Source organism: Microtus ochrogaster, chromosome 17 (genome assembly GCF_000317375.1).
Source record: "Microtus ochrogaster isolate Prairie Vole_2 chromosome 17, MicOch1.0, whole genome shotgun sequence".
Classification (NCBI taxonomy): domain Eukaryota; kingdom Metazoa; phylum Chordata; class Mammalia; order Rodentia; family Cricetidae; genus Microtus; species Microtus ochrogaster.
Genome location: NC_022019.1, coordinates 7,377,700 through 7,392,543, shown reverse-complemented (window position 1 = coordinate 7,392,543; position 14,844 = coordinate 7,377,700). Strand labels below are relative to the sequence as shown.

The 14,844-nt window shown below is 42.4% G+C and overlaps 1 protein-coding gene across 1 annotated transcript in view; it reads right to left on the bottom strand.

Annotated features, from left to right (window-relative positions):
• Window positions 1–12,833, bottom strand: part of Micu2 (mitochondrial calcium uptake 2) — a 90,655-nt gene extending 77,822 nt beyond the window's left edge. Inside the window, exon 1 of the mRNA XM_005355420.3 lies at window positions 12,606–12,833. Coding sequence (XP_005355477.1) covers window positions 12,606–12,815 — 210 coding nt within the window. The 5' untranslated portion in view covers window positions 12,816–12,833. The remainder of the gene's footprint in view (window positions 1–12,605) is intronic.
• Between the last annotated feature and the right edge of the window lie 2,011 nt (window positions 12,834–14,844).

The window sequence follows — 14,844 nt, the reverse complement described above, 5'->3', positions numbered from 1 at the left end:
CATTCTGTTCTGTTTACTCCTCCCACCTATGTTTTAACCTATCAGGGCAAGCAGCTTCTTTATTTAATTAACCAATGACCTTCCTCCATCAGTATAGGACATGGAGCACTGAATGTGGGTAAAGGTAGATCGGGTCCTTAGTAATCACAAATTTACTCTACATATCATACATTCATGGCCTTTCATAGATGGAAATGACATTCTTTTGTATCACCAGATGAACTAAAATATGATTCATGAAATATTACTTTAGATTTAAGTTGTACTGAAATCCAGAAGGTAAGCTACTAATGTTATTCGTGGAATTAGGTTACTACAGATTTTCTACTCCTGTTATACCATGCACATGATCTTTAGGTCCATACACTGTTGCTGAGTGGCTCAGAATAGGCTTATGCATAGGTGTCCCTGTCAAAATGTTACAAGTGCCAGGCAAGAGCTGCCAAAGGAAAGATGAAATAACCTTCTGTTTGTCATTGTCATTTGCTTTTCTTCCCTCCCTGGCCTGCAGGAGATGTACAGTAAGACAGACAGAGTACGGCTCTACTACAGGGAAGGGAAGACAGGCTTTTATTCATGTCCTACAAATAGCTATGCCAAATCACAAATTACCTCTAATTACAGGGGATAGCTGTGTCATTTTTCTTTTCATAACCTAGCCATTTACACACTTTGATTTTTTTTTTTACTTCCATTTGGGTTTATTAACATCAAAGTTTGTCAACATTTATCTGTCTTCAGGCATTTTTACCTGAGGCAGTAAGAATAAAAACAAAACCCCCAAAATGCCCCACCCTTCTCTGCATTCTTGTAAGAAAGCTTTACATACATGTTGGTCTTTGTAGTGTTTCATGGTTGTCAAGCTTCTATATATTGCTGTAAAGTTTATTACCACATCAATATAAACAAATACAAATACCCTCTAATACAGGCCAGCAAGTCTGTTTTACTCACCATTAACATCTTACCATCTTTTGACTCCTTCACCCAGAAATACACACCACAAATACAAGCACTTTCACTCCTGATGCCATCCTGTGACTTGCTGATGTGCGCATGTCTGTGGTCACCTACCCAATGCTTTCTGGTTAGATAAGCATTCTGCTTTAGGAGGTGGAAACGGCCACACACAGGACTTGACTATTTTTACTACAGAACCCCAACCATAGACTCCAGGAAATAGGAGGACATACTACTTCAGTCACAGGATCAGTTAGTTATGCTTCTAAATGAAGCATGTTACCAGGCCTGCTCCTCTCCAAACCTGCTGAGTTTAAACTAAATGTACAACTCACTTGCAGCACAATGTAGGACCTTGTAGCACTGTAGCCTTCATGGCCTGGACAACTCCTGTCATCACTCCCTCTCTGCTAGAAGCCTGTCCCGGCAACAGCACTTTTCTAAGTCACGGCAGATCTTTCCAGTATCAAGTTAGCATAAACAAACATCTGGACTGAGCAGAAGGGCAGTAGCAGCACCAGTGGGTCAAGGCTTACTTTTGTCTTCCTAGACATCCTGGAATCTTATTTACGACAAGAAATTGGACTTTCTCTTATTTTGATGCCCAACGAAGCCTTGAAGTAGTTCCCCAACGAACTTTTATCATCTAGTGAGTACATAAACTTTTTAACTCTACAATAAAGAGACCTGACAAATACTCCCTCACCATGTGATTAAAATATTACCAGGTGAAAACTATGTCCTGTATCTTGCCTTCTGATCTAATGCACTGTAAGGACACAGTGTGCTTTAGTAGTATTCCTGACAAAAGGACATAAACCACAAGGAAACAGCAACCAATTCTATGAAGAGACAGTCTACAAAGCAACTCAGTGACAGGAGAAATGCTTTAAGAATGGTAATGGGCCGGGTGGTGGTGGCACACACCTTTGATCCCAGCACTTGGGAGGCAGAGGCTGGCAGAACTCTGTGAGTTCAAGGCCAGCTTGGTCTACAAGAGCTAGTTCTAGAACAGGCTCCAAAGCTAAAGAAAAACCCTGCCTCGGGAAAGTAAATAAATAATTTTAAAAAAGGAGACGAACTGAAGCTTAGAGAAAAAGTCTACTTATTTTAAACTAAGTGTAGCCTTTTTTGTTCTTTTTTTTGGGGGGGGGTGTTCAAAATAGGGTTTCTCTGTGTAGCCCTGGTTGTCTTGGAACTCACTTTGTAGACCAGCTTGTCCTCAAATTCAAGAGATCCACTTGCCTCTGCTTCCCCAGTGCTAGAATTAAAGAAGTGTACCACCAACCTTAACTTTAACCATTTTATGTACACTGCAACCTGAGTACTCTATCTACTCATTCATTCACTAACAAGTATTTATTGAGTATCTCCGATAAATCAGGGTCTCTTCTAAGCACTGTTAGTAAAATGAATGGAAGTGAGGCAGTTATATGTAAGCATGGTTGTGATGTGACTATGAAGTACTTCAAACATGTTAAAGGCTTGGTTTCAGCTGATGGCCTTCAAGAAGTGGTTGGGTGAATCCACTGATGAGTTCACAGCAGACTGGGCTATTAGGAAGGGGAGCCTAGGTAGAGTTAGTAGCTTATTGGAGGTATGGCTTTAGTTTTTCTCTCCCCATCAAGTCTAGTCTATATTGCTCCATTAGACTTGGAGTGGGGTCTGTCCTGAAACATGGTCAGCCTACCAGGGGTCATATGATTAAAGGAAACTGACTCCCTCATCTAGCAGCTAAAAACTGCTCCTAGCTAGAGGTGGGATTTCTTGTCTACCCCTCCTCCCACATTGGGTTTTTGCTTTTGTGAAGTTTGCACAAGTCTTGTGCATGTTGTCACAACTGCTGTGAATTCATTGTTTCAAAAAAATGTTTTTTCTTGGATATTATCCACATCTCTGGCTCTTACAATCTTTTGACCCTGTCTTCTGAGAAGCTCCCTCAGCCTGAGTGGGGGAGGGGTATGACATACCTATACAATATAGGGCTTAGAATTTCACTGTCTCTTACTCTGACCAGTCAAGGGTCTCTGCTATCTACGGAAAGAAGCTTCTCTGATCAGAGCTGTACAGCACAATGGATTTATTCTAAGATGTATTCAGGTTTCAGACACGTTAAAGCATGTTGGGAGGTGTTTCTGAATGGGTTAAAATATAAATATAGAAGTGCTACAATACTCTAAAAAATCTATTTTAAAAATGATCTTTTAAAAGCTACTTGGTATTCTGACAAGTAATATTTAAACAGTGAGCTAGATCACACTATAAGAACAGTCTGAGCTTCACAACTAACAATATTGTTAGAGACACTTGATTCTTATCAGAAAATGCAAATGCGAACTAATAGCATGGGCAGCATCTCCACGGGTAGAATCAGGATGAGCAGGAGGAGATAGATAGCTAGTGGGAATAACTAATACCAACAGGTACTAAAACTCAAGAGTAATCCTAGCTTCCAAACACTACTGCAGCTTGTCCCTGAAATGCTCAATCACAGTAAAAAATAAGGTGATATTGAAAGGCAAAATATATGTCTAAAGATATGGGTCATGGAGGTGATTATAGGGGACATAGATACAAAAATCATACAAATGCATTATTTCTAAGGTATGTTGATATTTATTATTAATTTTATTATGGCTGCCAAGTATTTACAAAGATCTATCTTAAAAGCATTTTTGCAGGACACAAGAGGACAATTGTTCATCACAGCAATTGCTGTAGTGTGCACGAGAACCATACAAGCTCAAGCAGGACGAAACCCTAGTAAGAGGGGACGGGGCATAGAGGGAGCTGCTGCATCTGACTGCTGCTGGAAGAGGGGAGTCAGTTCTCTTCTGAGACAGAGTCTCTCTCTCTCTCCATAGCCCTGGCTATCCTGGGACTCACCAAGTATACCATCCCATCCTAGAACTCACAAAGATCTGCCTGTCTCTGCCTCCTGAGAGCTAGAATTAAAGGTGTGTGCTGCCATGCCTGGCAAAACTCAGTTTTCTTTAATGGTGTGTGTGGTAGTTTGAATGTTATTGGTTCCCATAAACTCACAGATAGTGGCACTGTTAGAGATGTGGCTTTGTTGGAGTAGGTGTACCCTTGTTGGAGGAAGGGTCACTGTGGGGGCAAGACTTTGAGGTCTCTCATGCTCAAGATACTGCCCAGTGTCTCAGTTCACTTCCTGTTACCTGTAAGATGCAGAACTCTCAGCTCCTTCTCCAGCACCATGTCTGCCTGCATGCTGCCATGATGATGATGGACTGAACTGTAAGCCACTCCTATGAAATGTTTTCCTTTATAACAGTTGCCATGGTCATGGCGTCTGTTGACAGCAATAGGAACCCTAAGACAACAGGACACCTGCTCTGTCAACTACACTCCAATATAGGACCTCCAGTTCAGCCTCTGCCATCTTAAGCATAGCAGCTGCGACTACCTGAGGCTCTCATAAGACCGAGTCTGCTGAGTTCTTTCACAGGAAAGGAAGACCACCAGACCCTCTCCTAGGACTCCAGTCACTTCTTCCCACCTAATCTCATACTCTCAGCTATGTGTGTCTGGTCCCAGCTGTATCTGGCCTTGGGAGCTGCTAGAGTATATTTGTAGGAGTCAGGAAGCCAATTAAGTGGGAGACCCCACCTATACAGTTTCTTAGAGGTTGATGCCCATGCCAAGGTCGGACTTTTCAGTGTCAGAGCCGTCTTATCATCACCCATGCTCCTGCTACTAAGTAACACAAACTTATTAGCTCACTAGGTTGGACTGGACGAACTCTTCCTTTGGTCAGTGCTGTCTAGGGTGAACAGGCACTTGTTCACATCTCTCCAGAAGTTCACATATCAAATCCTTTGCTATCAGTAGTCAACTAACAGTTTCCTGGTCCCTTGAAACCTGGTGGAACTGTCTTCACTTTGTACCAGTTATCCATGTACTGTTTCTCAACTCCTCAGCCACTCTTCTTAGGTCGTCTCCATGACACAGGGGCTGGAATTTGTTACTTCATCTCCTTTGCCAGCTGGAACAACTTTAGCCTGACAACAGAGGACTGGAACTAATACTCCTAGACACCAGAAATAGAAAGGCATCTGTTTCTACGTCCCAGTCTGTCTAATTTATTCAGAGGTGGAGATCAAAGGCCCACATCAAAGGTACAAGGCTGTGGCCACACCTTCAGGAGCACATCCTTCACACCAGGGCGTTCCCAACCAAGTCTACCAAGCAGCTTCCATGGCAATTCTAGAGGAGCCTTCAGTCTCCACAGTCCAGCACATATTGCTTATGAAATGCTGCAGAGCTGAAGGACTGTACAGATCAGGTTCAGCCCACTTACCCTTTCCAACAATGGCAGACTCCTGCTGGCAGGTTTCTTCACCAGCAAAAGGCTGTATATTGCTGTGGTATATCCATGCCTCCTTCAAAGGGGCCAACATTTAGCTTTATGTGTCCTAACACCTTACCTCCTTCAGGGTCCATTCTTCCTTACCTAGGGGTGGGTAGCTAGTTTTTGACCCTGTTGCTTTTCTGGGTTTCTTTCTCGTAAAAAGTCTTGAGGGCATTGAAAAGATACAGACATTATTCCATAACCTTCAACTGAGGTGAACAGTATTACATAAATGCATGCATTTAACAAAAAATTAAACCATTTACTTGCTGACTCATGCTGTGTGCATAAATGTGCACATGTCTGTGGAGGTCAGAGAGTAACTTGCAGGAAGAGTTAGTTCTCCCCTTTTACCATGTAGGTCTACGGACTGAACTCAGGTTGTCAGGTTTTGCAAATGCTCCTTTACCCACAGAGCTACTTTGCCAATCCCCAGCATCTAACCATCATACAACACCAAAATATACTATATGGCTTTTGCCATATGCCAGGCCTATTTAAATAAAAAAATAATTTAATTGGTCTGAGGTTTATTAGTGGAAGCCTCTCAGTTTAGATGGAGTGAAATCATTGATTTTTTTAAATTTTTATTGAGTTCTACATTTTTCTCTGCTCCCCTCCCTGCCTCTCCTCTCCCCTTCAACCCTCCCACAAGGTCCCTATGCTCCCAATTTATTCAGGAGATCTTGTCTTTTTCTACTTTCTACTTCCCATGTAGATTGGATCTATGTAAGTCTCTCTTAGTGTCTGCATTGTTGTCTAAGTTCTCTAGGATTGTGGTTTGTAGCCTGGCTTTCTTTGCTTTATGTTTAAAAAACACCTATGAGTGAGTACATGCGATAATTGTCTTCTGTGTCCTGGGTTACCTCACTCAAAATAATGTCTTCTAGTTCCATCCATTTTCCTGCAAAATTCAAGCTATCATTTTTTCTGCTGTGTAGTACTGCATTGTGTAAATGTACCACATTTTTCTTATCCATTCTTCGATCGAGGGGCATTTAGGTTGTTTACAGGTTCTGGCTATGACAAACAGTGCTGCTATGAACATAGTTGAGCACATGTCCTTGTGGCACGATTGCGCATCCTTTGGATATATACCCAAAAGTGGTATTATTGGATCTTGAGGAAGATTGTTTCCTAACTTTCTGAGAAATCGCCACACTGACATCCAAAGGGGTGGTACCAGTTTGCATTCCCACCAGCAATGCAGAAGTGTTCCCTTTTCCCCACAGCCTCTCCAGCATAAGTTGTCATCAGTGTTTTTGATCTTGGCCATTCTTACAGGTGTAAGATGGAATCTCAGAGTTGTTTTGATTTGCATTTCTCTGATGGCTAAGGATGTTGAACATTTCCTTAAGTGTCTTCTAGCCATTTTGGATTCCTCTGTTGAGAGTTCTCTGTTTAGCTTTTACTCCATTTTTTAAATTGGATTATGTGATCTTTTGGTGTCCAATTTCTTGAGTTCTTTGTATATTTTGGAGATCAGACCTTTGTCTGATGTGGGGTTAGTGAAGATCTTTTCCCATTCTCTAGGCTGTCGTTTTTGTCTTGTTGACCGTGTCCTTAGCTTTATAGAAGCTTTTCCGTTTCAGGAGGTCCCATTTATTAATTGTTTCTCTTTGTCTGTGCTGCTGGGGTTATACTTAGGAAGTGGTTCCCTGTGCCAATGTTCAAGTGTACTTCCCACTTTCTCTTCTATAAGGTTCAGTGTGGCTGGCTTTATGTTGAAGTTTTTGATCCATTTGGACTGAGTTTTGTGCATGGTGATAGATATGGGTCTATTTTCATTCTTCTACATGTTGACATCCAGTTATGCCAGCACCACTTGTTAAATAAGCTTTCTTTTTTCCATTTGGTATTTTTTGCTTCTTTATCAAAGATCAGGTGTTTGAAGATGTGTGGATTGATATCAGGGTCTTCTATTTGGTTCCAATGGTCCTCCTGTCTGTTCTTATGCCAATACCAGGCTGTTTTCAGTACTTTAGCCCTGTAGTAGAGTTTGAAGTCAGGGATTGTGATGCCTCCAGAAGATCTTTTATTGCATAGGACTGTTTTGGCTATCCTGGATTTCTTGCTTTTCCAAATGAAGTTGAGTACCGTTCTTTCGAGGTCTTTTTAAGAATTTTGCTGGGATTTTGATGGACAAAAATCATTGATTTTACATAATTCTAAAATTGATATTTGCGCCGGGCGATGGTGGCGCACGCCTTTAATCCCAGCATTCGGGAGGCAGAGGCAGGCGGATCTCTGTGAGTTCGAGACCAGCCTGGTCTACAGAGCTAGATCCAGGACAGGCTCCAAAGCCACAGAGAAACCCTGTCTCGAAAAAACAAAACAAAACAAAACAAAAAACAAAAAAAAATAAAATTGATATTTGCTTTACTAAATGTAATAGCAAAAGACAAAAATCTTGTTGCAGAGACATATATAAATAGTAGTAGTATTAAAATCTCAATTTCATATGGATAAATAAAAGAGATGAAGTTTTACACTTTTGAGAAAATTATTACATAATTATTATTATAACAAAGGCCATATCAATTTATTAATTTAGTTATATATTTATTGCATTTATTGCCAGTCATAATATACTTGTTGAAAACAGAAGAAAAGAGTATAGTCTTGTCTTTACTTTTTCCTACTGGGAACATGCTATGTTTCTAGGGTTCCAAGAGTATAACTGAGTTTATTTGGGACAATGGGAATTGCTCTATGCTTCTGGCTAACCTTTTTTTTTTTTTTTTTTTTTTTTTTTTTTTTTTTTTTTTTTGGTTTTTCGAGACAGGGTTTCTCTGTGGTTTTGGAGCCTGTCCTGGAACTAGCTCTTGTAGACCAGGCTGGCTAACCTTTCTATAAACGCCAGCTAAACCAAAGCCACTTTACTATGCAGCACAGTTCAGTTCATTCCATCACTGTCCTATGTACCAAAATGCAGAGATGAAACAGACAAATGGCCATTCTGCTATAGGTAAAACAAGTATATAAAATAATTCCAAAAGAGAAGAAAAGAAGAACCTGATTAGTGAAGCAGGAGTTTGTAAGAATTTATAAACACACACCAGGCAATGGTGCTGCACGCCTTTAATCCCAGCACTCGGGAGGCAGTAGCAGGTGAATCTCTGTGAATTCGAGGCCAGCCAGAACTCTAGAGCAAGTTCCACGATAATCTCCAAAGCAACCCAGAGAAACCCTGTTTTGAAATACAAAACAAACAAACAAACAAATTATAAATACAAATGCAACTAACCCTTCTAAGGGGAATAAAACACCGATGAATGTATACACTAAGGAATGTGGACTAACTCTTCCTCACTTTTACTTAGAATAGAGAAATGTAATAATGTCTGCTGTTAGGCCAAATAACTTTACTAGTTAGATTGTGAAGAGCAAACAAAATAAATCTGAAATGAAGTCAGGGAAACTGCTAATATCCAGTATTCTACTTAACTGGACAAACTTTAGAAGCACCTCACCCACTGATGAGGCCTGAAGCACGTTCTACTACAAACGTTGGCAGGAGGCAGTACTGTTCCCTGCTGTACTTACTATATTCTGAAACTGTAATAACCACATTTACACAGATGAGCAGTTCACACTCTGTACAGCTTATCTTGTCAACCAGTCCCGATTAAGGTGCCACCATTTCCCGATTACCGTGACAACTCTGTAACTCGTTTTTAATTCACTCATTTTTCTAAGGCCTTGACATTTTCCCATAGAGCAAAGCAAATATTATATAACTTGATAAGATGGCAGGCTTAACAGGGATTGCAGAATGATACTGAGATGCTGTACCAATCATAACAGGAAAATAATAATCCTGTTCAAGACCGAGCTGCATGCTGTAAAATGCTAGCATCTGGCTTCTTAAACTTTTCCAGTCCTGACCTTTTTTTCCACTGAACTTTCTTTTAGAATTAAGACCCTAGGTATAGAGATATGTAAAATAGGTATACAAACCATCTACTAACAATAAATTATCAAGCTATCTTACAACCACCATTTTGTGCATATATTTTTACCATTTATTAAAGAGGAAAGCAAATTTTGGGGCAGAGATGGGAAGATGGCTCAGCTGTTAAAAGTACTTGCAGCAAGTAAGAGGACCACAGTTTAGCTCCCAGAGCCCATGCAAATCCATAAATGCCCTCAGCTGGGTGTGGTAGCTTGCCTGTAATTTCAGTCAGAAAGGGAGACATGGGTTTCTTGGAGCAATCTGATTGATTAACAAGACGGGCCAAAGTCTGAAAGCTCTAGGAAGATCCTGACATTACCTCAGCCCTTCACTTGTACCCATAAACATGTTTACACATAAGCACAAACTCCACACACATACACATGAAAAAAATTAAAAAAACAAAAACAAAAACAAACAACCAAAAACCATGGGTCTGTGAGGTGGCTCAGTGGGTAGAAGTGCAGCTGGCTGCTCAGACTGAAGACCTGAGTGTGATCACTAAGCTCAACACGGTGAAGGACAGAACAGACTCCACCACCCCTGACCTCCATAGGTGCAGAGCACTTGAGCCCATACACACCAATACAAATAAATGTAATAAAAATTTTAAAGTACTTAATAAGATGGGTGTGCTTCTTAAATCCTGGCTGGGGATCTGACAGTGCAGGACGTAGAACATTTTCAATGATTTTTTGGGGGGGCCTTCACTGGTACTTTGCTTTTCTAGTTATCAAATAAACACGCAATATGTATAAAGACTCGTAAGCATTTAGGAGCACTTCAGAAATTGTTGGAAGTTATGTCTTAATCCCAAATCAAAAGTCATGTAATGACTTTTAAGAATCCAGTAACACGAATTTTTCAAATCACGTATTTAGACACAATACAATTACAGATATAGTAATTTGATACATACCGAGGAATGATGGTAGAAACATACTGAATGCCTCTTTTCTGTTAATAAACCACTACGTTTCTGTAAGAGTAGGAAACTTTGTACATATAGTAAAAATACTGCAGTTCATAACACACAGTAGTCTGGAATCTGAGCCAAAGCTGTGTTCAGAACAAGGCTCCAGTGAAGTCACACGATGTAAAGTAGGCAAGCACTGCTACAAGTGCTGGGGATTCACTGTGTATTTATGTTTGTTTGTTTGTTTATACAATTCCTCATCCAGTGGTGGCCCGGCATGAAAGTGCCACCCACAGTTAAGGAGCTGGTCTAGTGTGCCTTGTTTGTACTTCTAATTAAACAAGTTTAATCACAGGCCACTGAAAACAAAGTAACTTCTACCTAAGCCACTTTCTGTGGGGTAGGGGTGGGGGTGGGTATCCACAAAACTGCAGAACTCCTGCCAAGGCTACTACAGTCCTTATCTTGCCATGTGGCTTAGGTGATCAATGACATTCCAGGCCGCTGCACACACCCAGCTCATGGCTCACTCCTTTGCTGAGTCAAACTTCCTCGCAGATCTCTGAGCAGGTGTTCCTTTACCTATACTCCTTTAGCCAAATGAATTCCCATGAGTCCCAGGAAGCATTTCTTTCTCATCCCTTCAGGAGAGCAGGAGGGTGCTGGGTGCTCTTGTAGGACCCTCCAATGGGCAGCCAGCATTAAAACTGCTCTCTGCGGTCACACATCCTTAGTACAAAGGATTTCAATAATTATGAAGGGAAAGAAAGAAGAGTTCCAACCTGTCTGTTCCTTCATGACCTGGACATCTACACTTATTCCTGTTGACCCCACACAAACCTCAAGTTGTTGGTCACCATGGAAGAAAACAGAAAAGAATAGGAAGTCATTAACACAACTTCACCATTTTTTACATCATTTAGTGTGATAAGCGGAAATGAAGGTTATTCTTAATAAACTAGATCCACATGTGATACTAAGTAGAATAAACACAAAATAAAACTGTATGCACACATGTGCCCCAAACGGTGGGGGAGGGTTAACAGGTCCCCCTTGGAAAACACATTCCAATCACTGCCTTAGAGGAAGAACGTTCAAGCCAGAGCTACACTGAGTGCACTAGTTCTCAGCCACTGCCGAGGAAGGAATTCCACCCTGGGAGTAAAAGCAAAAAAACTCATTTTCTATTCGTCCAAGGAGCAGACCAAGCTTGTGTAAACAGACCTTGCTTGCGTAGCATATGGGAAACTCAGCAACAGGGGAAAAAAAGTAAATTTATTATTCAAGGCATTAGTAGTTTCTAAGTTAAAATAACATCACGTGGAAAATTAATCTGAGGTTCTGAATAGGATGAAATTGAATATGCAAGCAGAAAAACCAATAATGAAAAATAAATTTGTCTGACATAAGATGGTTAAGAACACCTGCTGCTTTTGTAGAGACCTGGGTTCGGTTCCCAGCACTCACGTGGTGGTTTGGAACCACCTGTCTGTCACTCCAGTTCCAGGGGCCGATACCCTCTTCTGGCAACTGGGCACCAGGCCTGCCTGCAGTGTATACACATACATGCAGACGAAATACTCATACACATAAAATAAAAATAAATCTTAGGAAAACTTAACAAGAAGGCTATATTGCATGAGAAGTTCTCTCTGCCTCTCTAATCAGATGTGGTGGGAGACTGGTGCCAATACATGCATAAACTATATTTATCTTCATACTACCAACATTTACCAACCTTTAGTCTGAAAGGTTTGCTTTTCCTTTTGCTGTATTGTTTCTTGAGTTTTCCATTAGACCTAGATAATAGAAACCTAACATATAAGGAAAATAAAGTACTACCTTTAATTCTAAGAAAATGAAAACGAAACACTGAAACGTCTCTCCCTATTTTAGGTAGTACTTTCAAACTTCCTGAGTTTTCACACGGCAATATTTACCTTGAAATAGGGCACTAAACACTGGCACCCTAACAGCCCAGGTTTTAAGAAAACCAGTTTCACTGAGTAGACGGGGGTCCACTAAAACATCAACGCTTAAGGCTCATGCAATAGTCGTCATTAGAACATAGAGAATCTACAACCACCAACTGTTTTAACTTTTATAACTGATATTTTCATGACTGGAAAAGTCACCTAACAGGACGACTCCACCGCTCCGTACAAAGCAGCGACCAGGGAAGCCTTTCGCTAGAGAGGCTACCAGATGTCCCTCCCGGGGAGGCCGGGGACACACAGCGCCCGCAGACCAGCTCGCCCCTTCTCCCGCAGACGCCGGCCCCGAGCCACGCCCACCCGCGTCCCCCGCCTCCGGCCGCCCTCCTCCCCCGCTCTCCGGGCACGCGCAGCGGCCTGGGGTCTCTGGCGCCTCCCTCCCAGGGGCGTCCGAGGGCGGGGCTGTACCTGCGCTAGCACCGTCAGGCTGCCCTCGCGTGCAGCGGCTTTCACGCGGCCGTGGTGCCACGCCGCTCCTGCCCCTGCCAGGGCCACGCCGGCCACAGCCGCTGCCACGGGGCCGGCACGCGGGACGGCTTGTCGTCCGGCCGCGAGCACGCGCCGCAGCCTGCCGCCCCAAGCCGCCAGCCGAACGCTTCTCCCCGCAGCCGCCGCCATCTTTGCGGAAGCGATTGAGCGCCGTGCTCCGCCCCCACCTCCTGGTGCCTGAGAAGTCACGAGGGCCTTGACTCTCGCGAGATCTCAGCGGCCTCCACCCGTGCTCTCCGCGTGTGAGCTAGGTGTGGCTGCCTCCTCGACGTTTAAGAGCGGTCGGAAGTGACCGTCCCCTCTCGTGTCAGATTGCTGAGTTAATTGGAAAATTGACCAAACAAGTTGGAGGTACCACCGTTGTCCAAGATAGGGCTGGAGGGATGAGCCAGGGCTAAGAGGACTTGCTGCCCTCCCAGAGATCCACAGTTCGAGTCCTACACTTAAAGCCACGTGTAACTCCTGCTCCGAGGATTCTGCGCCCTCTTCTGGCCTCTGACACCTCCCTGATAAAAATACAATTAAAATTTAAAAAGGAAGGGAAATAAGTACTGGGTGGAAGACCGTGACTATGTATATGTCAGACACGCTAGATTTTAAACGGGTGTGTGTGTGTTTGGTGGTGGTGGTGGTGCGAGTATAGGAAAAGGGAGCAAGTCGGAAGGGTGTTTGATGATAAATACGGAGTCCAGTTAGTTTTAGCATGACTTTTCATTCCCAGACTTCTCTGGAAAGTGGATGTCAGGGTTAAGTGGGCACTTTTGGATCTGCAGAGGGAAATACATCTATACTAAGCCTCAAAGAGTGTTAATATTTATCACTGTGAGCATGCTTGCAACACTAGAATCCCATCTTCAAAGTTGCTGGGGTATGGGGCTGAAAAGTTTTGCATTTTCTCCAACATTGTTTTTGCCGTCAATGCCACATGCCTGGCTATATTAAGAGTTTCCTGGGCCCTCAGGACCCACTTGGTGGAAGGAGAAAAGAGATTACCACAAGTTGCAGTGAGTTCCAGGTTACCCATGGCTACATAGTGAAATCCTGCATCAAAAGAAAACGAAGAATGTGTGTACATGCTCTCTTGTACAGACCTCTGTTTTTCCAGCTAAGCAAACTTTAAAATCTTACTTTTCAAGACATTTTTTTTATTTGTGTGTATGCATGTGTGTACGTATGCCACATGTGGGTGTGTGCTCTCGGAATCCAGAAGTGGGTGCTGGATCCCCTGTAACTGGAAGTAGAGGCAGTTGTGATCAACTTGGTGTTGGTGCTGGTAATGCAACTTTGGTCCCCTGGAAGAGCAGCAAGCACTCTTAGCTGATGATCTGTGTCCTCAGTCCCTAAAATTTGGTTTTTAATTGCAGTTAAATGTACACGATGCTAGTATTTTACACATTTAAGTGTAAAGGTCAGTGAGTGGCATTAAGTCTTACACATGTTGTTACACAAAAACCATCATCCATCTACAGAATTTTTTTCATCTTGCAAAACTGGCTAACACTTTTCAAGAGTCTCTCCCTGTTTGTCCACTCCTCCTGAACTCCTGGTCTTTCATTTCTATTTAATAATGTCTGATCTAGACTTCTGACGAGGAATTTCTTCAGAACGTCCAAACAAAGTCACTGTATTTTAAACAATTGTGATTTACTGAATGTTCCATTTAAATTTTGTTCTTACAAAACATTGAATGATAGCTATGATCCCGCCTGGCACTAACGGCAGGTACACACCTACTTCCATGTCACTGTCACTAGGGCCCCACTTGTCCTCTCTATGGCAGATGTGGACCAGGACCTCAGTCCTGGTTGTTCTTTTGTGATAGAAAGGGATTCATCCTTTCAGAAGAGTTGGCTTCATGTTGTAGCCTGAGACCCTCTATCCTTCACTACTGCTGAGTAAACTTAATTGTGCTCTTGTTCACCTTCTGAAATGGTCAGTCATTAGAATCTTTATCTTAGGTGTGTAGCAAGTGTGATGTAGCAAGGGTGCGATGCCAGAACTCCTGATGTGTACAAGACAATGAAGACAATGACAATAGTTGCCATTCCAAATCTAATGTGACAAGTTAATCGGAGCCCACTTGAACTATTGTCCATCCCTAATCTTCACTCCCCTCATCCTAGCCAGTATGTTCTAATCTGCAGTCAGAGCTTCCTCA